Source organism: Microcaecilia unicolor, chromosome 1 (genome assembly GCF_901765095.1).
Source record: "Microcaecilia unicolor chromosome 1, aMicUni1.1, whole genome shotgun sequence".
Classification (NCBI taxonomy): domain Eukaryota; kingdom Metazoa; phylum Chordata; class Amphibia; order Gymnophiona; family Siphonopidae; genus Microcaecilia; species Microcaecilia unicolor.
The window spans coordinates 664,399,024-664,423,625 of record NC_044031.1 but is presented as its reverse complement, the minus strand read 5'-3'; the positions used below and the strand labels follow the sequence as shown (position 1 = coordinate 664,423,625).

At 45.2% G+C, this 24,602-nt stretch overlaps 1 protein-coding gene across 1 annotated transcript in view; it reads right to left on the bottom strand.

Annotated features, from left to right (window-relative positions):
• Nucleotides 1-19,730, bottom strand: part of LOC115457552 (cholesterol side-chain cleavage enzyme, mitochondrial) — a 136,654-nt gene extending 116,924 nt beyond the window's left edge. The window contains exon 1 of the mRNA XM_030187009.1: nucleotides 19,393-19,730. Coding sequence (XP_030042869.1) covers nucleotides 19,393-19,679 — 287 coding nt within the window. The 5' untranslated portion in view covers nucleotides 19,680-19,730. The remainder of the gene's footprint in view (nucleotides 1-19,392) is intronic.
• Nucleotides 19,731-24,602: the final 4,872 nt, after the last annotated feature.

Sequence of the window (24,602 nt, the reverse complement as noted above, 5' to 3'; positions counted from 1 at the left end):
TTGTGAGGTGCGGTTAGGGAATGAGAGATGCTGTGGGATGGGGTGACATAGAGGGAGAATTGTTGGACATGGGATGGGAGGGGAGAATTGTTGGACATAAGGGTGGAGGAGGGGAGGGTGAGATGCTGCATGGAAGGTGAGATGGATGAGAGAGGGAGAAATGCTGCATGGCCATAGAGGGTGTGAGGGGTGAGAGAGGGAGAATTGTTGGACATAGGGTTGGAGGGGAGGGAGAGAGGCTGCATGGGAGTGAAAGGGAGAAATGGACATAAGGGTGAGAGGGGAGGGAGATATGCTGCGTGAAGGGTGAGAGGGATGAGAGAGGGAGAATTGTTGGATGGGAGGGGAGAGAGAATTGTTGGACATAAGGGTGGAGGGGAGGGATGATGTATGGAGGGTGAGAGGGATGAGAGAGGGATAAATGAATATAGGGGTGGAGTAGTGGGCAAGAGGCCGCATGGAGAGTGAAAGAGGGAGAATTGTTGCATGGAGGGTGAGAGAGGGAGAATTGTTGAACATGGGGAAAGGAGGGGAGAATTGTTGGACATAAGGGTGGAGAGGAGGGTGAGAGAGGGAGAAATGTTAGACATAGAGGTGAAGGGGAGGAAGAGATGGTGCACGGGGCGAGAGGAGAAATATTGGACAAGGTAGTGGACAGGAGAAAGGGAAAAAATCCTGTATTGGGGAGGGGGAAGAGAGATTTTGGGCACAAGGGAGGGAAAGAGAGAGAGATGATGGGCAATAGGGGAGAGAGAGAGAGAGAGAGGGAGAGAGAGAGAGAGATTTTGGACATGGAGGAAGATGAGAGGGAGGGAGAGGAGAGAAAGAGGGGAGATGTTGGATCCAGGAGCAGAAGCAAGTGATGGAGAGATGCCAAACAGTGGGAGTGAAGGAAGAGAGAGGGAGAAATGCTGGAGAAATAGGGGAGCAAGCAGGAGGGAAGAGAGATGGGACAGGGAGATGTCAGGCTACAAGAGTGGAGATGGGGAGAAAGAGGGAACAGTTGCTGGGCTAGAAGGGTGGAGGGGATGGTGGAATCATGTGGGAGAGGCCAGGAGGAGGTGGCAAAAATACTAGGACTAGGGGGCACATGCGATGAAGCTACAAAGTAGTAAATTTAATATGAATCAGAGAAAGATTTCTTCACTCAACGTGTAATTAAAACTCTGGAATTCGGTTGCCAGAGAATGTGATAAGAAGGTGAGCTTAGCAGGGTTTTTAAAAAGTCTGGATGGCTTCCTAAAGGAAAAGTCCATAGACCATTATTAAATGACTTGGGGAAAATCCACTGCTATTTCTGGATAAACAGCATAACATGTATTGAACTTTGGGGAATCTTGCCAGGGGGATCTGCCAGGTATTTGTGACCTGTATTAGCCACTGTTGGAAACAGGAGCTGGGCTTGATGGACCTTTGGTCTGTCCCAGTGTGGCAATACTTGTGTACTTATGAATGAGAGGATAGTGATTACAGAGAGTAGAGATATGGCACTGGGTAAAGATGAAAGAGAATTGAGGGCTAGGGAAGGTTTGAGGTTGGGTAATGGGAAAACTACTGGGTCAGAGATGATGGAATTTGATAGATTGGCTGAAAAGTAAAAAGAAGGAGAAGGGGTGATGGTGAAATTGAGTTCACAGAGAGCAGAAAAGAAAAAAAAAAGAGGAAACAGCTAAAAAGGATCAATAGTTAGAGGCAGGTCATGGGTGTAGTTTGGAGGGGCAAAGGGGGGCAGTGCCCCTCCAAACGAGCTGCTCCTACCTGGCAGCCTGAGGAACCGCAAACTTACATGCTCTTCCCTTTCCTTCCCTGCCTCTTGCTCGCTCGCTCACTCCCTCCCCCTCCCTGGAAAAACATAATGCAATTGTGTGCGGGGCCATACTGCTGCGCGCACCACTGCCGGCCTCCCTCCTTCTCCCTCACTCGCCTCATAATATAAGTTCCTGTTTCTGGAGAAGGAGGGAAGCCAGCAGCGGCACACGCAGGAGCATGGCCCCTTACACGTGTTTATTTTGTTTTGTAGCAGCGTCGATGGAGAGAGGTGAGGCGAGAGAGAGGCAGGAAAGGGCAGGGTAAAGCACAGAAGCTTGCGGTTCCTCCCTGGCTGCCATAGCAGCAGCCAGGAGGAGTAGCTAGTAGTTTGGTGCAATGGCGCCTATTTCCTAACCTTGCTGAGGGCGGGGGGGGGGGGGGTAGAAAGAGTGAGTGAGAGGACAGGTGAGGCAGGGAAGGGGAGTGAGGGAGGACATTGATGTTCGATAGAGGGATGAAGGGGAGGCGCTGGATGGAAAGGAATGAGAGATGGAAGATCCTGCAAAGGGGAGAGAGAGAGGGGGAGATGGAGGGGCAGGGGAGAGAGGAAATTTGCTGGATATGGATGGATGGAGAAGAGGGTAAGGGAGAATGGAGAGTTGCTGGACATGGATGAATGGAGGGGAGAGGGGAGGGCAGGGGAGAGTTGCTGGACATGGATGGATGGATGGAGGGGAGGGAAGACAGGAAGGAGATGCACATGGATGAAGGGGAGGGAAGAGAGGAGAAATGCTGGACATGGATGGAGCGAAGGAAAGGCCACCGATGGAGGAGAATGGAGAGAGGAGAAATGCTGGACATGCATGGAGGAAGACAGGAAGTAGATGCACATGGATGGAGGGAAGGGGAGTGAGGAGAAATGCTGGATATGGATGGAGGGAAAACTGCTGAATTTAAGGGCTGGATCGGAACACTTTGAGGGCAGATGCTGAAACTGGAGGAAGGATAGGGACAGGGCTACAGGTGGTAGACAGGACGCATAATGACACAGGAGGATGGTGGACATGGTGAGTAAAAAAATATCAAATGGAAATAAGACACTGCATAAAGCAGAAGACACTGGGACCAAAGCGAATAGAAAAACTAAATGCTCAGACAACAAAGGTAGAAAAAAGTATTTTATTCAGAAATTATTAATTGGAATATGTCAGCTTTTGGAAATGTGCATCTGTGATATTTTGCATTTAAGTTTCAAGTTCTCTAGTATTGCTGCATGCCGAGTCTGACTTCTTGAGGCAACTTTCCAGTTCAGTATTTTGCCTTCATATTTTTTGATTTCTAGTTCCTTGTGTCATGTCTGTTGTGTCATGTGTTTTTCATGTGTGATCAAGGTGCAGTATTCTGCTAGTGTGTAGTATTTGCAGCCCTTTTTTTTTTGTTTTTTTCACGAGGTAGTGTATTGGTGTTTTAGAGCCTGGTGTAATTAAAGTTCTGCCTTTCCACGCATAAGGTTATAGCTCGTCCTGTCCTTGGAATTAGTGCTGTTGTGGTTTGTAAGGTTATGAGTGTGTTTTTGCACAAGTTTGTGTGTAGCGTTTTGCAGTGGAGAGATTGTGTGCTGGCCTTACTGAGGTGGCACCAAAACATCAGAAAGGGGTAGAGCCTAAATCATGACATACTACCTCTTGAAGGATCTACATAAGAGGCCTATGCATTCTAAGGTCAATACTGGCATGGTAATGGGAAAGGGGATGGGGAAATACTACTGGAGAGGAAGAGGGAGTGCTGGGTAAGGAGGAAGGAAGGAAGGAAGGGAGAAAGAGCTGGCTTGATATCTCATACATATTCATTATGGTTATTCCCCAAAAAATCCAGTTCTTTCTCCCTTCCTTCCTTCCTTCCTTCCTCCATATTAGCATATTCATTTGCATATATATATATATATATATATATATATATATATATATATGCAAATGAATATGCTAATATACTCCACCCCATCCTTTGCCCCCCCAAAATGAAACAGTCAAACTACGCCCATGGAGGCAGGTGTAGTGAAGGAAAAGACAGGAGAAAGAGAAAGAAAGACAAATGAACAGCAACCACTTGAAGGAGAATTAGAGACAGCAGACAGGAAAGCAGAAAAGAGAAATCAGAACTAACATGATGGAAAAATAAAATGTCCAGACCACAAAGGTAGAAAAAGAGTTTTATTTTGAATACTTTAAAAGTAATATGTTAGCTTTGGGAAATGTGCACAGTATTATTATTATTATTTATTGCATTTGTATCCCACATTTTCCCACCTATTTGCGGGCTCAGTGTGGCTTACAATATATTGTGAATGATGTAAATACAAATTGTTACAGTATGATTATGGGTTGCATTGTGAAGAGTTATGGGAAGACAAAATCAAAGTCAAAAGATCATTTGGGGGATAGAACAATGGATGTAACAATGGGGAATTGATAGGGCGATAAAACAATAACAAAAAGGTAGAGTTTTAAGTGTGGTGAAATTACGGGGTGAAGGGAACTGATGCTTTTCTATTAGTGTGTATGGACTTCATGTGTTTGATCCTTGCAATAAGTTTTTCTCAAGAGATGAGTCTTCAGTAGTTTGCGGAAGTCGGTCAGTTTGTAGGTCGCTTTCAGGCTGCGTGGCAGTGCATTCCAGAATCGCGTGCTCAGTAAATGTCTTGTATTGTCTTCAGTAGAAAAGGAATGCATTTCTGTTTTTTTCTTTCTCCAGTGTTGTAGTACGTTCTAGATGTATCTTCTTGGGGTTCCCAGCTCAATTTTTGTCTAAATATTTTTATTTCTAATTTGTGATCCCTTGTTCTGTGTTTGATGAGGGTCTGTCAGTGTGTTGATCAAGTTTCTACAGTGTTGTAATCTGCATTCTCATATACGTGAACTGGTCTCTGTTTTGTTGTCTTTTTTTTTTTTAAAGTTTGTTGCAGAAGTGCATTTTTATGTAAAAGATAAAATAAGACATTGGATGCAAGTGATTAAGACAAACTGGAGAGCTTCGGATCTAGAATAGCTGTATGCTATGGGAGATCCAGTCGTTTACTTTAGAGCCATATATGATCCTGGGGAACTGGGTTCGATTCCCACTGCAGCTCCTTGTGATTCTGGGCAAGTCACTTAATCCTCCATTGCCCCAGGTAAACCACTTTGATTGTAGTTGCAAAAACCACAGAAAGGCGGTATATTAAGTCCCATTCCCTTTCCCTTCCCTTTCCCCTTTTAAAAATTAAACAAAAATTACATATATTGATGCAATAAATTGATTCATAGTGTGTTTGGTTAGTAAGCATTTTGATATTGTTGCCACTTAGTGTGTACTCCTGTACCCTTTATGGTGTGATAGTAATGCAGGTGGGAAAATTGGAGGGGAAGCAGAGAGGAAAGGGGTTCAGGGAGGGGGGCTTCTCCTCTATTTTCTGACTGGGTTCTATCACAGCTAACATCAGTCCTGACTCGTGCTGTATAGCTGGTGGGATCCCCAAGCATCCCCATCTGTGGAATTCATCCAAAGATGGCCAGAACTCCCTTTTTCCAAGCTCTGCAGTCAACCGACAGCATCCTTGAGCCACCGACAACTATACGTGCATGGGTGCCGACATCAGTGGCTAAGGGACGATGCTGCTGCCTGCCAAGCTTGGTAAAAGAGAATTCTGGCCACTTTCAGAAAAAGTGTAATTTATATTTTGAGGTGGGGGTAGAGCGGGGCAGAGAAAATGTTGTGCCCACCAGGGGCGTAGCCAGACACCCAATTTTGGGTGGGCCTGGGCCCAAGATGGGTGGGCAGAAGAACCTCGCCCTGTCCCACAGGTGATTTGGTCTCTCCTTCTCTCGCCTGCATGCCATAAGGTCTCTCAAACATCCCCCCTCTCCCATATACCTTTTAAACAGCATATTTTCACCAGCAGCGAGCAGCAACTAATACACACTGCTCATGTTGGCCCCACACCCTTCCCTCTGATGCAACTTCCTGTTTCCACCTAGGCAGAAATACATCAGAGGGAAGGCTGTGGGGCCAGTGCGAGCAGTATGTATGTCACTGCTCACTGCAGGCGAAGATCTGCTACTTACAAGGTATGCAGGAGGGACACTTGTTGGGAGTTTTCGGCTGGTGGGGCTTGGGGATCCCTGCCAGCCACATCATAGGTATGCTGCTACTGGGTGGGCCTGAACCCAAAGTGGGTGGGCCTGGGCCCACCCAAGCCCACCCTTGGCTACGCCACTGGTGCCCACCCACTTTAGGCTCAGGTCCATCCAAAATTGTCTGGCTACGCCACTGTAAGGAAATACTTTTTATGGAAAGGGTGGAGACAAGGCCCAGATGCACAAAAGCATCCGTAAAATACAGCTGCCTCGCTGAAATTTAGCAAATCGCTAACAGCCAGCGATGTACAAAGAGGATCGCATGCAAATGAGCTGCACGGATCCCTCTTTGTGCATCCTCACTGTTTGCAAGTTCAAGCTGTCAAATGGATTTGACACTGCTGTCAAATCCATTTGACATCTCTGATGCACTGGGCGACTACTGTTTTTTTGTTAATTTACCCCAGTGGTCCAGTGGACCCTGACCCCAAAATCTTTTTTAAACTTTCCCTGGTGGTCTAGTGGACCATGACCCCCCCCCCCCCCCCCCCCCCCCGACCCTGGAACCTTTTTAAAAACTTTTCCCTGGTGGTCCAGTGGACCAAACCCCTCCCTCCCTCCCACACCTGACCCACACCCACCCCTACCCCTCCCTACAACAAGGTGGAGGGAGGAGGGCAGGAGCAATGGCTCCCCCCTGCTGCCTCTCGGAACAAAATGGCAGCGCTCAGGCCCTACCCAGTGCATTCTGGGATGCACTGGGCAGGGCTAAAGACCCTTAAAGGAGTTTTGTTTCCCTTATATGGTGTTTAGCCTTGCCCAGTGCATCCCAGAATGCACCGGGCAGAGCCTGGGTGCCATCATTTTGTTCCGGGCGGGCCCGGGGCAGGAGGGGGGAGCCATGCTTGTCCTCCTGCCTCCACCTTGTTGTAAGGTACAGGGAGGGTCGGGGTGCAGGAGAAAAGAGGGGTTTGGTCCAGCACAGGGGAAGGGGTTTGGTCCACTGAACCATTTAAATTTTTAAAAAGGTTCTGGGGTCACGGGGGGGTGGGGGGCTCATGGTCCATTGACCATCAGGGAAAAGTTTTTTTTTTAATTCAGTGGGGGGGGGGGGGGGGGCACCGGGAGGTGAGAGGTAGGAAGCACAAGCAGGCAGCATTTATAGCTTCCTGCTTGTGCTTCTCTCCTCTCCGACAGCTCCAGAGCAGCAAATTTTCTCGTTAAATTAGGGCTGCTGTGGAGCTATGCATCCCATGGAATACACAATGAGCTCATTGTAATACATTTGCATGGGGTTCTCGGTGGCAGCTAACGGCACACGTTAGAGCCACGGAAAATGCCTTTTTGCTTTAGACTGGCTAGAACCAGTCTAAAGCTTGTGCATCTGCCCCAAGGACTGTATCTGAATTTAAGAATGCATGGGACAGGCATGTGGGATCTCTTAGGGAAAGGAGAAGATAGTGGTTGCTGAAGATGGGCAGACTGGATGGGCTATTTGGCCTTATCTGCTGTCATGTTTCTATGTTTCTTCTATGTTTCTAAAATACAGTAGTTGTTCTACATAAGGGCACAGGACAGTGTACTAAAAGATACTAAAACAGACATGCAGATTCTGTTTCACTGGACAGGAAATGGTCACACATCTTACTGCTGAATTTGATGTACTGATGTCGAAGATTGGTACACAGAAAGGCACAATATGGTAGTGTGACTCATCCAACTGTGTAAACAGGGACAAGGAAGTACTTTACTGTACCTTAGTGTAGCTTGCCTTAAACTGTCACTGAAAAGGCATGAACTAAATCCAAAACCAAATTAGATTAAATAAATAAAAACATTTCTGTACCAGAAAAACATTGGTGACTTTTCTGTACAAAGGGGTCCTTTTAAAAAGCTGTGGTAGAAAGTGGCCTTAGCAAGTCCTTATGTGGGTCTTTCCCACATGCTAAATCCATTTCTGCTGCAGCCAGAGAATGACTGATTTTCCATTTTCCGAATTAATGGCCATGCAGCATTCCTGGGAGAGAAATTGTCTTACCATTAGGTAACATTTGTCAAACTACACCTCTGGGTACTTCTACAAGCCCCTGATGCAGCCCTTGAGAGGGCAAAACATGGCCATGTCAGACTTTTTTTTTTTATTGAAAATTATTAATTTACAAGCTTTTCCATCTTGTATACAGAAATATAGAGCTAAGATATCTCCAAAACACTATGCTTAGGCTTATATATATAAGCACTAATAGAAACCAATGATAAGAAGATTAACACAAAAATATATCCCAAGCATTTAAACACTTATTAAGATAAACCCTCTACCTCAGACCACAAAAAACAGTAGGGGGGCGAACAAAATATAGGAGATATATAAGAAAGAAAAAAACAAAAGAGGCATTATGGCCTGGTCGTAAGAACACAAATTATCTCATAGCTCATATACAATAAACTCTAATTTAGGCAGATATTTTCTTTTGCTCCAAAAATGTTTTGAGTTGCTCAGAGTCGAAGAAAACATATTTGTTGTTAATATAGTAAATTATGCATTTACATGGGTATTGAAGAAGAAACTTAGCACCAATAGATTTAGTATCCTCTCTTAAGGCCAAGAATAATTTTCTTCTTTCTTGGGTAGTTTTAGCAACGTCCGGATATATCCAAATCCTGGCCCCACAAAAAAGGGTCAAGGTATTCTTAAAGTAAATTTTCATTAAAGAATTAACATCTTGCTCAAATATTAATGACTCAAGTAATGTAGCTAGAGTTTTTATATCACTAAAGGATTGATCCAGAAGTGCTGAAACGTCCAAAGTTGTATTTTCGTCTACTTGTGATTGTATTTGAGTTCCAACTCCTTCTATATCACCCCGTTTTTTTGAAGCAATCGGTAAATAGTATATTTTATTTATAGGAGGAATCAGAGTGGGTGAATAATGAAGAACTTCGATCAAATATTTCTTAAATAGTTCCATCGTTGAAATTGCTGTAACTACTGGGAAATTTAGAACTCATAAATTCAGTCTCCTTTTATAGTTCTGCATCTGTTCAATTTTCTGAGCTGTTATTAAGCTATCTTTAACCAGTGCAGCAGATGTAGCTTTTAAATTCGATATATCTGATTGTACTTGAGTCATTTGTTTCGACGATTCATTTTTCAATTTATCAAAAGCTGAACTTAAAGATTCAAGCTTACTTACTATAGCAGTAGTTTCTTGAGCCGCTTTCTCCGTTACCTTGGTCAACTCTTTGATATTCCCACTTCTACGGTCTTTTGTGTTACGTTCCACACTGGAACTTGTGGATCAGTTGCCTACTTGCTTTTTGGGACATTCACTAATGTTGCCATTAGCGCATGGCCATTAACAAAAATTATCACCTGAGCCACCATCTATTTTGTAGGAGATAAGGCTACACGCTATCCTGCAGTAATCAGCGCATAACAATAACAACACGCTAACTGATAGCACAGAAATGCCCACTCTCTGCCACCAGACACATCCCCTCGGACAAAAAAATAAAAATATTTTTTAGCACTAGTGCTTACCACAGTTTAGTAAAAGAATCCCTGAGTAAGGAAAAAAATAAGATCTTCAAATATCAAACAACATAATAAGAGACCATGAAAATGTACCAGAAAGATACTGAAATAGTTCCAACTGCATTAAGTGACATAAGCCTAATTAGAAAGAACTTACAAGTGCAGCATCATATGTTGCCTGTACATATTACATCCCAAGAATACCAGGAGGAAATTCTGTTTGGTACAATAAATTTGTGAGACTGGCTTAGAAATGAGGTTCATTCATGCCACACTGTGCGTAAAACTAATCCATTTGGAGACTCTGCTCCATGAAGCTAAGTGATGCATATTGGGAAGAAGAATCCAAATCATAGTTACCGAATGCTAGGATCCACCCAAGAAAAAGATCTAGGTGTTGTTGTATACAATATGCTGAATTCTTCTGCCCAGGGTGCGGCTGTGGCCAAAAAAGCAAACAGGATGCTAGGAATTATTAGGAAAGGAATGCAAAATAAGACCAAGCACATTATAATGCCTGTGTATCGCTCCATGGTGCAACCTCACCTTGAGTATTGCGTTCAGTTCTGTTTGCTGTATCTCATAAAAGATATAGCAGGATTAAAAAGGTTCAAAGAAGAGCAGCCAAAATGATAAAGGGGATGGAACTCCTCTCATATGAGGAAAGGCTAAAGAGGTTAGGGCTCTTCAGCTTGGAAAAGAGATGGCTGAGGACATAGGAGCCAACTTTTCAAAATGATTAGGGGTGCTGAATTTTTTTTTTTTTTGTTACAGGTGGTGCATTCCCCTCTCCCCTCTTCCCTCCCCCTTCTCCCCCTCCCTCTCCTCTGAGTTCCAGGTCCTCCTCCCAGTTCCAGGCCCCCCTCCCTCTGAGTTCCAGGCCCCCCTCCCTCCGAGTTCCAGGCCCTCCCTCCCTCCGAGTTCCAACCCCTGCCCGACCGCTTCTCCCACAACAGTCCTCCGCCGGTCCACCCTCGCCTTCCTGCGTGCCGCCCAGAATTTTAAAAGTCATCTTACCTCGGGGTCCCGCCGGCAGCAGTGAAAGGCGAGCAGGCTCAGTGCTTCAGCCTTCCCTTCTCTCCTCTCAGCTCTGGTCCCACGAAAATTCTGTTTGGACCAGAGCTGAGATGAGAGAAGGCTGAAGCGCTGAGCCTGCTCGCCTTTCACTGCTGCCGCCGGGACCTCGAGGTAAGATGATTTTTAAAATTCTGGGTGGCACGCAGGAAGGCGAGGGCGGACCGTCGGAGGACTGTTGAGGGAGAAGAGGGCGGGCACCGGGCAGGTTGAGCTGGCGAATGGAACTTCCGGTTCTGACTTCCGACGGGTGAAATATTGGGGGTGCGCGAGCACCCAAGGAGTTGGCGCCTATGGCTGAGGAGACATGACTGAGGTCTACAAAATCCTGAGTGGTGTGGAACAAAAAGAAGTGAATCAATTTTTTACTCTTTCAAAAAGTACAAAGACTAGGGGTCACTCGAGTTTACATGGAAATACTTTTAAAACAAATAGGAGGAAATATTTTTTTCACACAACAAATAGTTAAGCTCTGGAACTCGTTGCCCGTGGATGTGATAACTGCGTTTAGTGTATCTGGGTTTAAAAAACGTCTAGGCAATTTCCTGGAGGAAAAGTCCATAGTCTGCTATTGAGACAGACATGGTAAACCACTGGTTGCCCTGGGATTGGTAGCATGAAATGTTACTACTATTTGTTTTTTTCCAGGTAATTGTGACCTGGATTGGCCACTGTTTGGAAACAGGATACTGGGCTAGATGGACCTGTTCTTATGACCCTCTTCATCTTTTACAACCATCTTTAGACAGCTAAAATACCTCTTTTTTTAACACAAGGCAAACTTTCAGTGTGTGGCCATTTTTAGGAGGACAGAATATGGGAATTCCTGTATCCTTTTACAGAAAGGAACTATACAAGCATTGCATAGTAAAGTTTTTTTCATCTGGAATGATCAGGATGAAGGCCATAGATATTTCCAGATAATAGGAGTTTCCTCATATATTAGAGAAACAAAACAAAATGGAGAAATAATGCAAGCCAAAGGAAACATGTTTAAATAAAATATATTAAACAAAAAAAATGCACTAAAAATGGAAAGCTGCATACGTGGAGCTCCTAAAAGTCCGCAAGTGTTTGAAAGTAAAGACTAGGGCACATGTGAGGGGTTTTGTCCCAACAGGTGGACACTGTCACTTAGAGGCAGATGCACTAAAGCTAAATGAGCCTTTAATGACTCTCCAACGAGGAAAATTTGATCCGTTGCATGCATCAAAGGGCTTTTACCGAGGAAGCCAGCAGCTAACGAAAACGGAATGGAGATGAGCAATTAGTGTGAAAACCCCATTGAAACGACATGCACTAACCTTTTCCGATTGCCTTTACGCAGGAAAAAGGCAGGAAAACTAACGAGAGGTCTGGACCACTCGTTAGGACAGCTCTGTGCCAGGAAAAATCATTAAGTGAAAAAATAAACAAACTTTGAGCCAATCCCAGCGCATTAGCAGAGCTAAAAGCGCTGTGATTGGTCCAAAGGACGTCAGAAAACACATCAAATAAAAAAAATAAAAAAAGGATCGGGAGGGGGCAAGGGCGCTCATCAGGAGCGTCCTGTACGGACGGCCTTGCCCCCCCCCCCCCCGCTGCTCCCCACTTTCCGCCGCTCCCCCCACCCCGAAAAAGCAAAATTCGAGCAGCCCCTGCCCCCCTCCCTTCCTCACTACTCTCTCACCTCAGCTCCGCCTCCCGACATCCTCCGTCCTGTGCCCCGCCCCCTTTTGGGGTCGTCGCCGCCATTCCCTCTTCCATCGGGCCCCCTCCCTCTTACCGGGCCCGTGCAGCACCTCTCTCCTCTGTCCGAAGGCGCTGCACAGGCAAGAAGAAAGCTGATGGCTGCCTTCGCCCAGCGTCGACGTCAGACAGGGGCGGGCCCAGCAGGAGAAAGACGCGCCATCGAAGCTGGGCGAAGGCAGCCATCAGCTTTCTTCTTGCCTGTGCAGCGCCTTCGGACAGAGGAGAGAGGCGCTGCACGGGCCCGGTAAGAGGGAGGGGGGCCCGATGGAAGAGGGGAATGGCGGCGACGACCCCAAAAGGGGGCGGGGCACAGGACGGAGGATGTCGGGAGGCGGAGCTGAGGTGACAGAGTAGTGAGGAAGGGAGGGGGACCGGGGCAGCTAGCATTTTGCTTTTTCGGGGTGGGGGGAGCGGCGGAAAGTGGCGAGCAGCAGGGGGGGGGCAAGGCCGTCCGTACAGGACGCTCCTGATGAGCGCCCTTGCCCCCTCCCGACCCTTTTTTTTATTTTTGTTTTGATTTGATTTGGGAGCCATGTGCTTGTGATTTGACTGTGTTTTGACTGTTTGTGGCATGCGCAGAGCAGCTAACATAACGCTTGGCTGCTCTGCGCATGATTTGGGGGCCGATTAACGATGTGTATTGTGATTCTTTGGTACATTGTACGTTTCAATACCGATCTCAGCATGTGTGACTTTTTTTTTTGGTGCATTTTTCGTTATTTTAAAATCGTTAGGGACTTTAACGATTTAGATTTTTTTACGTTTGGTTGCTGCATCTGCCTCTTAAAGGTGAGCAACTGCAACGGTCTGAGTGCCCTGGGGATATTAGCAGACACCTTGCAACAGAGAGAACAGCGCTGGATACATTTTTTTTTTATTCTGTAGAACCAAGAGGTTTGAATGTGAGGATTGAATGGTCTGCTTTCTTCAGACTGGATGGAGTGAATACAGGTATCTAATGATTGGTGTTTTTTGAAGCATGTGGGATTATGGGAGTCTTTAAAAGTTGGCTTCTAAAGTACTGAGCCACCATCTTCTTGACTGCTGTGGTTAAGTAACAGGAATAGATCCCCTGAAGCAGCAATTGCGAAACGAGGATTCCTTGTCGGGTCTTCTAGTGTGAGCCATTCCTAGGATGATCAGATAAGTTTTAAAGGTAAGTGCTATTGATATAGTATTTCATAGCTACCATTATTATGTATTATTCTTGAAAAAGTGTCATTGTAGTTTTTTTCTGACCAATGATGGCTGGTGGTGGGCTCTAGCCTCTGTGCTATTGATCATTAGCTGAGGTCTTTTTTCTCCACTTTATAGATGTGTATCTAATACCGGATTGTGGTAAATCTGTTTTCACCTTTTCAGGGGTCCTTTTACTAAGGTGCACTGAAAAATGGCTTGTGGTAGTGTAGGCGTGGGTTTGGGTGCGCACTGATCCATTTTTCAGCATGTCTGTAAAAAAGCCCTTTTTTAATTTTTGCCGAAAATGGACGTGCGGCAAAATCAAAATTGCCGTGCGTCCATTTTGGGTCTGAGACCTTACCGCCAGCCATTGATCTAGTGGTAAAGTCTCACACAGTAACCAGGCAGTAATGATCTACGCGTGCCAAATGCCACTTGGCGTGCATCCGATACGCGCATCCGAAAATAAAAATTATTTTTCAGCCGTGCATATCGGCTGTGCACCAAAAATGGAATTACCACAAGAGCCACATGGTAGCCGGGTGGTAACTCCATTTGGGCGCATGCTGGGCACGCATAGAGCCTCACGCGGCTTAGTAAAGGGACCCCTCAATAATTTAGTTTCTAGCTCGTGTGTATATTTACTCTGTGTACTTAAATGTGAGTGCCAGATATGATTTTTCTACTGCACAAAACATTTTGGATAAGACTTTTTTTTTGGCATAATGGAACAGGGCTCAGTGATTGAAATATTTTTCAGATATTAGGAGTTTTCACATAATGGATCCTGGGATTAAAGATATTCTACTTCAATGATTCTCCACCAGTGTGTTGGGACACTGGCATTTCACGAAGATCTGAAAAATGTGTCAAAAAAAATTAGCATAGACAGCAAGCTCATTTTTTCCTTAACAGCCATGTGTGTCCGTAAGTTGAGGAGAGTGCAAAACAGTGAGTCCAGTAACTGAAACCCCCATAACTGCTGCCTCTTTCTGCTTCCCCCATATTTTCACTGATCACTGTTGCTACCAGCCAGGGGTGTAGCCAGACCTTGGCGGGAGGGGGGGTCCAGAGCCCAAGGGGGGCACATTTATCCTGCCCCCCCCAGCCGATGACCTCCCCGCCACCCCTCCCCCTCCCCTGCCGCCCCTCCCCCACCACTTCTGACCACCACCACCACAAGGTAAATTTGCTGGCGGGGGTCCCCAACCCCCACCAGCCAAAGTCTTCTTCAGCGCCAGTCTGGCGCGTTCGCTGATCTGTGCTGCTGTCTTCTTGAGTCCTGACGTCCTGCACGTTCCTTTAAGCGAAACTGAGCAGTTTCACTTAAAGGAAGGTGCAGGCTGTCAGGACTCAAGAAGACAGAAGCTCAGATCAGCCCAAGCTGGTGCCGGTCTGCTTCCCCTCTCACCTCCAAAGTAATCAGCACAACTGCATTTTGAACCTGTCTGGGATTCAGGTATTGTGTGCAGAGATGTGGTAGCCCTGTTAGTCCACTTTTAAAGGTAATCAATAGAAACAGAATAAAATAAAGCATAGAAAAGAACATAAAATGATACCTTTTTATTGGACTAACAACATATTTTGTGATTAGCTTTTGAAGGTAGTCCTTCTTCGTCAGATCAGAAATAAGCAAATGTTGATAAATAAACTATATATAAATGAAACATAAAAGCATTTCAGTGACAGTCTAACAGGATGGGGTGGGTTAGGTGAGAAATAGGGGGGGGGGGGGCAGGTGGATGAGGGACAGGGAGAAATGCATGGTGTTAAGAGGGTGACAAGGCAGTAGAATTTCTATGGTTTTTAATGGGTTACAAAACCCAGATCTTTGAAGTCAGAATGATTAAATATTTTGACACCTACCAGACAGGACTTAACAAAGGTCTTACGTTCCTGTATTGTTTTAAAGTTACCTTTTAATATTGTGTGGTAATGACTGCAAAGCAGATGGGTGGGGGTATCTGCAAGTAAGTGGTATCTCAGGATTAGCATATCAATTCTTTGGTCCTTCATTCTTGAGTAAAGTGATGTGGTAGCTGTGTTAATCCACTTCTAAACTTAGAAAAGAAAATAAGATTATATACTTTTTTTTAATTGGACTAACTTAATACATTTTTTGGTTAGCTTTCAACGGTAACCTTTCCTGTGAAACTTGTCATTGGAATGCTTTTGGGTTTCACATATTTCTCAATATTTGCTCATTTCTGATCTGAAAAAGAAGGGTACCCTTGAAAGCTAATCAAAAAAATGTATTTAGTCCAATAAAAAAATGTATCATCTTATTTTCTTTTCTCTGTTTTCTTTCATTTCTATTCATGTCCTTCATTCTGTAACTGGCGAGGGTTGGCCTGTTGGTATGTAGTTTCTATGGGGGGATCCAGTAGGAGGTATTCTAGATCTGAAGTGTTGCTATTTATGCCCTGAGAGCTGGTGCTGTTATTGAGTGGAAACTACTGCACAGCTTCTGAATAACTTATTTGCAAGGTTTCCTGTTAATTCACAAAGGGCTTCTTTTACAAAGCCACACAGCAAACGAGAAGAAGCCCATTCAATTCTTATGGACTTCCTCTCATTTACCGTGACTCGGGAATCGCTGGTGCAGCTTGGTAAAAGAAGCCCAAATTATTTGGAGTGGAGGGACTGTATGTTGCGGTTATTGAGGTGAAACCTGGATTTGATTTTTGGAGGGGATGAGGGACAAGCTATATGACGAAACATCCTAGGTCTCCTCTGTATAGATGCAAGAACAGTTAAAAATAAAAATCATTGGACAGTATCTTTAGTGTGGATTTGATTACCATTCAACCACATATTCAAAAACTATTTGCAGCATATCAGTCCTACATTATTTTTGTGAGAAAACAGTAAAATTTAAGGGTGCCTTTTAGTAAGTGGTGCCAAATTGGCCCTACCGCCGGCCTTGCTCAGGAGCCCTGTGGTAGTTCTGGCTTCCTGCATGCAGCGATTAGGGCTACTTTTGTATTTTCTAGTGCAGGGAGCATTCCCAGCGGTAATTGGGCAGCACTGCACTACTGCTGGAGCTCCTACCGCCTCTAAATAGGAGGCATTAAGGGCTTCTCCAGGAAATAGCCATGTGGCAAGTGTTTAACTTACTGCACTGCAATTTCTTTTGGGGGAAAAAAGCCTTTTACTTGCAGCGGTAAAAGGGAACCTAAGAGTGAGGCAAACCCCACGCGCTGATGCCATTGCAGGGCCCCTTTTAACACCACTTAGTTAAAGGACCCCTAATAGTTTTATTTCAATAATAGATTATATTAACAAAAATAAATTTGGACATGAATAATCTGTATTTGCTTTCCATCACTTAAAATGACATTTTGGGCAGATTTTAGTGTTCAATGTGTCACAGTCTCACAAACATAAACACAATCTGTCAGGTGTGTCACAACAGAAGAATGGCAGACAACCACTGCTCTACTATAATTGCACATTTGGTTACCTCCATAAATGAGTCCTCAGTTACTTTAGTTACTTCAAAAACTAACAGTGCCATGGTCATAGGTCAATATTAACAATAGGAGAAAATTTGTCTTAAATTAAGGAAGCTCATGAAAAATTAGCCTGGAGCGACTAGTACTATTAGTGGAGACAATAAAAGAGAGCCAGTGTTGAGGTTAGTGCAACAGACTGGGAACCTGTTTGTTTACTCTCTCCAAAAATACTAGGACTAGGGGGCATTCGGTGAAGCTACAAAGTAGTAAATTTAATACAAATCAGAGAAAATGTTTCTTTACTCAACATGTAATTAAACTCTGGAATTCGTTGCCAGAGAATGTAGTAAAGGCATTTAGCTTAGCGGGGTTTAAAAAAGGTCTGGCTAGCTTCCTAAAGGAAAAGTCCACAGACTATTATTAAATAGACTTGGGGAAAATCCACTGCTTATTTCTGAGATAAACAGCATAAAATGTATTGAACTTTTTCGGGATCTTGCTAGGTATTTGTGACCTGGATTGGCCACTTTTGGAAACAGGATGCTAGGCTTGATGGACCTTTCATCTATCCCAGTGTGACGAAACTTATGAACTTATGTGCTTAACACGGAGTTTGATTCTCTCTACAACTCCTTGTGACTCTGGGCAAGTTACCTATGCTTCCATTGCCCCAGGTACAAAATAAGTACCTGTATATAATCTGTAACCCCAGAAAAGAAGTATATAAATCCTATTCCCAGTGGCGTAGCAAGGGCGGGGCGGTGGGGGTGGTCCGCCCCGGGTGGATGCTGCTGGAGGGTGCAGAGACCAGCCGCGCACCTGTTGGCTCCGCTGGTTCCCTGCTCCCTGTGCCCCGGAAGAGGTTACTTCCTGTTCCGGGGCAGAGGGAGCAGGGAGCCAGTAGAGCCGACAGGCACACGGCTGCTGTCTGCACCCTCCAACAGCCAAGAATGCACCCGGGGAGGGGGATGTCATTGCGCCGGGGGTGGGGGCTTGATGCGCCAGGGACGGGGGTGTCATTGTGCTGGGGAGGGTGTTGTGCTACACCCGGGGGGGGGGGACGCCGCTGCCCCTGAGGGGGGGTGTGCAGCGGCGATCTATCCCGGGTGGCAGCCGACCTTGATACGCCACTGCCTATTCCCTTACCTACACAGCATAAGATAAACTGCAGGGTTTTTTCCTTCCAAAGACCTTTCAGTTCTAATACACAGGTGCGCACAGTTGGTTAAACAGGCTGAAATGGGAATTCTCCCTCAGGAGGAATAGTTCCCTTCTGTTGACAAAGAATGTTACAATTCAAGTTTCTTTCCATCATAAGTAGATATTTTATTGCCCAAGGCAGGAAGGTATATTTGTGTCCAACAGTCCCCACCCTCAACCCTGCTGCTGTCTATCTCCACTCCTTCCACTCTGATCTCCAATCCTCTCCCCATTCTCCCTTTTCTCTTCTCTCTCCTCATCTCAAATTAAGGAGTGCAGCTCTTTTCCTGGCATTTCATCTGCAGCAGACACATGCTTACTTTTCAGTCAAATTTCTGCCCCACAGGGGTCTTTATGCCGTGGACAATTGCCCTTCTTACACATGCCTAGTTATAGCTCTGTTTCTCTCTCATAAAATTATACTTCCTTAGTTCCTTGGTGTATTTCAACAGGGGCATGAAAGCAAGTCCCCAATTCTGTTCCATATCTGCAAATCTTTCTCATGAATATTCATTGTGGATATCCTGAAAACCTGACTGGCTGGGGTGCCTCCAGGACCAGGTTTGGGAACCACTGCCTTATGCTATGAGTTTATCTTGGCGAGACTGGATGGATGCCGTCATCTATGTAGATGCACGTACAACTAAATAAGGCAATGAGCCAATTCTTGACATATAATTAGTTGCTAACAATCAATTATTGATGTTAATTGTCACCAATTTGGACTTGCACACGCATTTTTTTGCTACATGCTGTTCTATAATACTAGGTGCTCAAATCCCAGAATATGCAACCCAAAAAGGGGGTGTGGCTATGGGTGGGTCAGGGCATTCCAGAAATTTGCGCACGGTGTTATAAAATACTGTGGATGCGCTCCTCAAACTGAGTGCAAGGAATAACACCTTGTTTCAGCAGACATAACTCCTGGTACCCAAATTCTGATGTGGGAATCAGCGCTAAGCACTATTCTATAAAGGACACTCAATTGTCCCTTATAGAATAGCGCTGGGTGTCAATTTTTTCCAGCACCATTTACTGAATCTGGTCCATCCCTACTACCTGTCTTCTTAGGCATAACTGTATTACTAGTACTACTACTACTACTACTTATCATTTCTATAGCGCTACTAGTCGTACGCAGCGCTGTACACTGGACATGAAGAGACAGTCCCTGCTCGACAGAGCTTACAATCTAACTAGGACTGTAAGATGCATGCATGAAACACACATGCCATATACATATTTAGCAGATGTAGCTCTATAGCATTGACTATGCTGCTTTCTCCATATGCTAATACACATAAAGCTATGACAGACACAGCAATTTAAATGTCAGTACATGAAAGTCATGTCCTACCTGTAGATAGGGCCATATTTTTGATAATTCTCAACCATGAGGTTGTGTATGTTGTGGAAGCCATCCCGTCTCCAGAAGTGGTAGAGATTCAGCCACCTATTTTTCCAGTTCCCTGGGATTTCATCAAAGCTTTTGACCAACTTTGCCTGGGGAGAAGGGGTATACAGTTCACTGGCAATGGAGTGGCTGGTGCGAAAGGGGAAGCTCAGTCTGTCATCCTGGACCAATATGCGCAGGCTGCAAGTGCCAGCCATGGCTGACAAGCGAAAACCCTTCTTGGCTAGCATCACTCAGCCAGTCACTAAAGAAACAGAAAAGTAAGCTGTGTACAGACAACTCTTCTCAGCACTGAAGCCAGCTGCTTAAACCTTGCTCTTATAGTGATATGATCTGAAGGACACTGAGTGAATCAGTAATTTATAGCTGTCTCTTTGAGAAGGCTATGCAAATCAGAACAATGATCATACACTTGCAATCACTTTGTGGCAAGTCTAAAGCAACGTAAGAATATAAGGTGCATCTAGCCCAGTATTCTGTTTGGCCAATCCAATTCACAAGTACCTGGCAGAATCCCCGAAGTAACAAGCTTCCATGCTTCTTGCCCTCAGGCATAAACAGTGATTTACCCTGGTCTACCATAATGATTTATGGACTTCAGCTCCAGAAATTTTCCAGACCGTTTTTAAACACAATCTCATTAGCCCCAGGATTCTATATATGGCACCCAGACCTGTGCGCCAAACTTTGGTGCACATCGGGCATATTCCATAATTGCACACACAACTTAATTGACAAATGAGCACCTAATTGGCAATAATTCAAATTTATGCGCACTTCTTTTTAGTCAGGGTTTTGTAAAGACGTATGCGGAAATCTTCTGTGCAGATCCAAAGAGGGTGTTTGCCATGGGAGGGGCATGGGCAGGCTACGGGCATTCTGGGAATTTGTATGCAGTGTTACAGAATATGGTCGATCTCGCTTCGTGTTATTTTTTTTTCCAGTGTCCAAATTTGGACACCATTTGTAGAATTTAGCCCTGTTTTTGCTGCATTCTCGGGCAATAAGTTCAGGAGCTAATTATTGTTTAAGTTAAAACAAAAACATATTTGCTTCTGTTTGTCTTACTATGCAGCTTCATGAAATGTTCCCTAGTCTTTGTACTTTGTGAAACAGTAAACAATTTGCATTTACGCATTCCACTTCACTCAGGACTTTACTCCAAGCTGAAGAGCCCTAACCTCTTTAGCCTTTCCTCATATGAGAGTTGTTCCATTCCCTGTGGTTGCCCTTCTCTGTACCAGGGGCGTAGCTACATGGGGCCACGGGGGCATAGGCCCCCACAGATTATTCCCTGGCCCCCTCTACATTTGACCCCCCTCCGCTGCATCAGGTACCTTGTTTGCTGGCGAGGGTCCCCAATCCCCGCCAGCCGAAGAGTCTTCTTCAGCACCGGTCAACTCCGGCGCCTTCGTGGTGTGATCATCTGTTTCTGACGCCTTATGTCCTGCTCGGGGCACAGTGCAGGACATAAGGCATCAGAAACAGATGATCACACCATGAAGGCGCCGGAGTCGACCGGCACTGAAGAAGACTCTTCGGCTGGCGGGGATTGGGGACCCCCGCCAGCAAACAAGGTACCTGATGCGGCGGGGCAGGCAGGCGGCGGTTGGTGGCGGGGGGGTGTGGCGGTGGTGGCGGCGGCGGGGTTGGGTTTGTGGTCATGGCGGCGGAGGGTGGGTCTGCGGCTAAACAGTGCCCCCCACTTTGGGCTATGGCCCCCCCTCCCGCCGAGGTCTGGCTACGCCCCTGCTCTGTACCTTTTCTAATTCTACTGTATCGTTTTTGTGATGCAGCAACCAGAATTGTAAACCATTGTCAAGCTGCGATCGCACCATAGAGTAATACAGAAGCATTGTAATATATTTTGTTTTCTTTTGTATTCCTTTCCTGGTTTTTTTGGGCACCACTGCGCATAAGCAGAGGATTTCAATGTATTGTTCATGATGACACGTAGATCTTTTCCCTTGGTGGTCACTCCTAATGTGGAACCTAGCATTATATACTGTAGTTATAGTTTGGGTTATTCTTCCCAAGGTGCATAACTTTGCTTTTGCCCACTTTCATCTGTCATTTGGATGCCCAGTCTTCTCATCTCTCAAGGTCCTCCTGCAATTTCTCATAGTTTGCATAAGATTTAACAACTTTGAATAGTTTTGTGTTATCTGCAAAATTTGATCGCTTCACTTGTCGCTCCAATTTCCCTATCATTTATAAATATGTTTTTAAAAATCCATCCAGTACAAATCCTTGCAGCACTCCACTATTCACATTTCTCCATCTAGAGAACTAGCCATCTAACCCTACTCTCTGTTTTCTGTCTTTTAACCTCTTCCCAATCCGCAACAGGATATTGCCTCGTATCCAATGGCTAGCTAGGGGGGCTGCCAGGTGAGCGGCTGCTCCCCAATTGGACTTCTGCCAGCGCCGGTGCCTATTTTTTTACTCAACATGTTGTATTTAAAATGCGCGCCCGTGAAAGCGCTTCTCTCACTCCCCCTGCGCCTTCAACCTGGCTCCACTTCTGCTCTTATTCCTTGGATTTTTTTAGTTTTCTCAGGAGTCTCTCCTGAGGAAATTTGTAAAAACTTTCTGAAAATCTAGATGGTGTTTTAGAAGCATGCCCATGTGTAAATGGAAGCATTAAAACATCTGGAAATGCCATTTCAGAACAGGGGCCATTCATACGTGTGGGATACCTCCTACATCTAGATGTCAAGGGGGTGTGGGTAGAACTGGGGGAAAGAGTGTCCTGGGTGGGCCTACAATACAGCCATGCATTTCCCATTTAATATAGGGAATCTATGTGTAAGCCCCTGCTGTAAGGGGCAGATGTAAATAATGATGTTTGGGCTCCTCAAGCCCCCCTCAACATTTGCCCTCCCCAGAGACAGCATTCTTCCCTGACATCCAATCCCTCTTGGTTCCCCCATGACATCCTTCTCCCTCCCCCTGCCCCCCAAACATACATTGCATCCACCCCTACACATACAGCAACAGCCTTCCTGACTGGAGTAGATCTCCCTTCTCATGTGATATTTCCCCCAATATAAACCTACCCCCAATCCCTAATGTGGTGAGCAATAACCAATCACATAGACTCCCCTCCTGAGGCCCAAAGCCTTCCCCCGAGGATGCCTAACTCTAGCAGTAATAATGCAATATTGCCACTAGAGGTCTCAGTGCCAGCATCATTGAGCTCAGAGCAAGTGGGCATCACTCCCACCCCACTAGACCCCAGAGACCCCCCAGTAAGCCTGTGAAGTGGGTTGTGAGGATGAGGATTGTTGAGGACAGGCCTCTTCAGTCCTGGGGGGAGGAGGCTTGGGACCTCAGGTCTCCTGTCAGGGGACTTGCTGCTATGGGAGGGGCTGCACACAGGGCAGGGTCTCCAGCCATATGATGCAATGGGGGGTGATGTCATGGGGGGTAGTTAACTGGGCTGGGTGAAACAGATACTGCAGGGGCCAGTTTCTAGAGAGCAGTGATTTTACAAAGCTGCTTGCACGTCTAGGTGTATGAGGTGAGATTGGTTAGTTTCCCCATGTTAAGATTTGGAAAATCACTGCTCCCTCTGTACATGAAGGGACTTTAACATGCTGTCCTGCACCTATTTTACAAGAAGTTCTGTGTATAGCAGAGCCTTTTTTAAATAATATGAGTATTCTGTACGTCGTGACTTGGACATATGAATTCCCTTCTCCACGTACTATCTAGAATCTGCCTCTGTATCAGCTGGCTTATCTTTACCCACTTGTTTATTCCTTGAAGAAAATGTAGCTTGGTGAGGCAAAACTTGGCTAAATCCATATAACTGAAATCACTCATTATCATAGTACTCCAAAATGTTATGTTACCATTTCAACATATGTTTGTTCATTCTGGCCAATATTCTTTATCCCTTCACAAATGGAATTTCTGTCCATAAGTGTTCTGTGTTGCAATGTTTCCTGCTGAATTTTGCTTCTGTTTGACTCAGTTCTCGCTTTAAGCCTATTATTACAATATAATTTGTACCTTGGTCTCACAGTGTCCCCATTGGTTATCCTCTGTGAGATGCCTATTGTAATCTTGCTCTTCATTTAGTGCTATATACTCTAACTCTTCCATCTTATTTAGGCTCCTAGCATTTGTACATAGATGTTTTAAAGTAAGCATGTGCATCTTTTGTTTTTGCTTTGTTTTTTTGTGTCTACAACTGCTTAGCACAGTGGATCCCAAACCTAGCCCAGGAGGCACCCCAGTCAGTCAGGTTTTCAGGATATCCTATTTCAGGATATCATATTAACTTTGGAGGAAAATGGCGACTGCAGTTTGACACCAAACGAGGACCTCAATGATGAACCCAATGAAAATGGTGAGAACTGTGATGGAGCCAGTGATGTGTCTTTGCAGAGCCCTACAGCAGGGGACTGCAGCCTGCAGCAGAACTGGGATATAACCTATCAGGAGGCAGCAATCTATCTCCAGGAAGGAGAAAACAATGATAAGTTCTTCACTCACCCTAAGAATGCCAAGGCGCTGGCGGCCTACCTCTTCGTACATAATCATCTCTTTTACCTGATGGAATTGATAACAAGCTTTCTCCTCCTCCTGTCACTGTGTGAAGCCCCTGCGGTGCCCACGTTCCATCTTAATATTTATGTACGTTCAGACCAGGAACAAGAAGTATTGTGGCTCTGCCATTTTTCAATTCTTTCCCATACCAATGGATGAATGAAGCAAGGGCCTTTGGATTTTGAATAGGGAAAGATTTTGCTAAGCACAAAGGAATTTATAATCAGAGATTGTAGCAAAGACATCATCCCTTTTGATAGCTTTTATTACTCTGTAAGAGAAAATCTGCCAAATTGACCAGTGACATGGATTAGGGATATTCTGGAGGCCTGATTTTGAAGTTAATTTAGTGAGCAGTAAAATTTGACCACTCACCGTTCATCTGTCTGCAGAAAGTAAGTCTAACCTGAGATAATATAAGGTCCCGATGCCCCTCTCTACCAATCCCCAAATATTAAAAATAGATGTAGCACCAAGCTTCCCCCCCCCCCCCCCCCCCACCGTTAATATCCTCTCCCACAGTTTTGAACCCTTTACAAAACCTAGCAGGGAGGAAAAGACTCTTACCTCCTCATGCAAAGCTGAATAATAAGTAT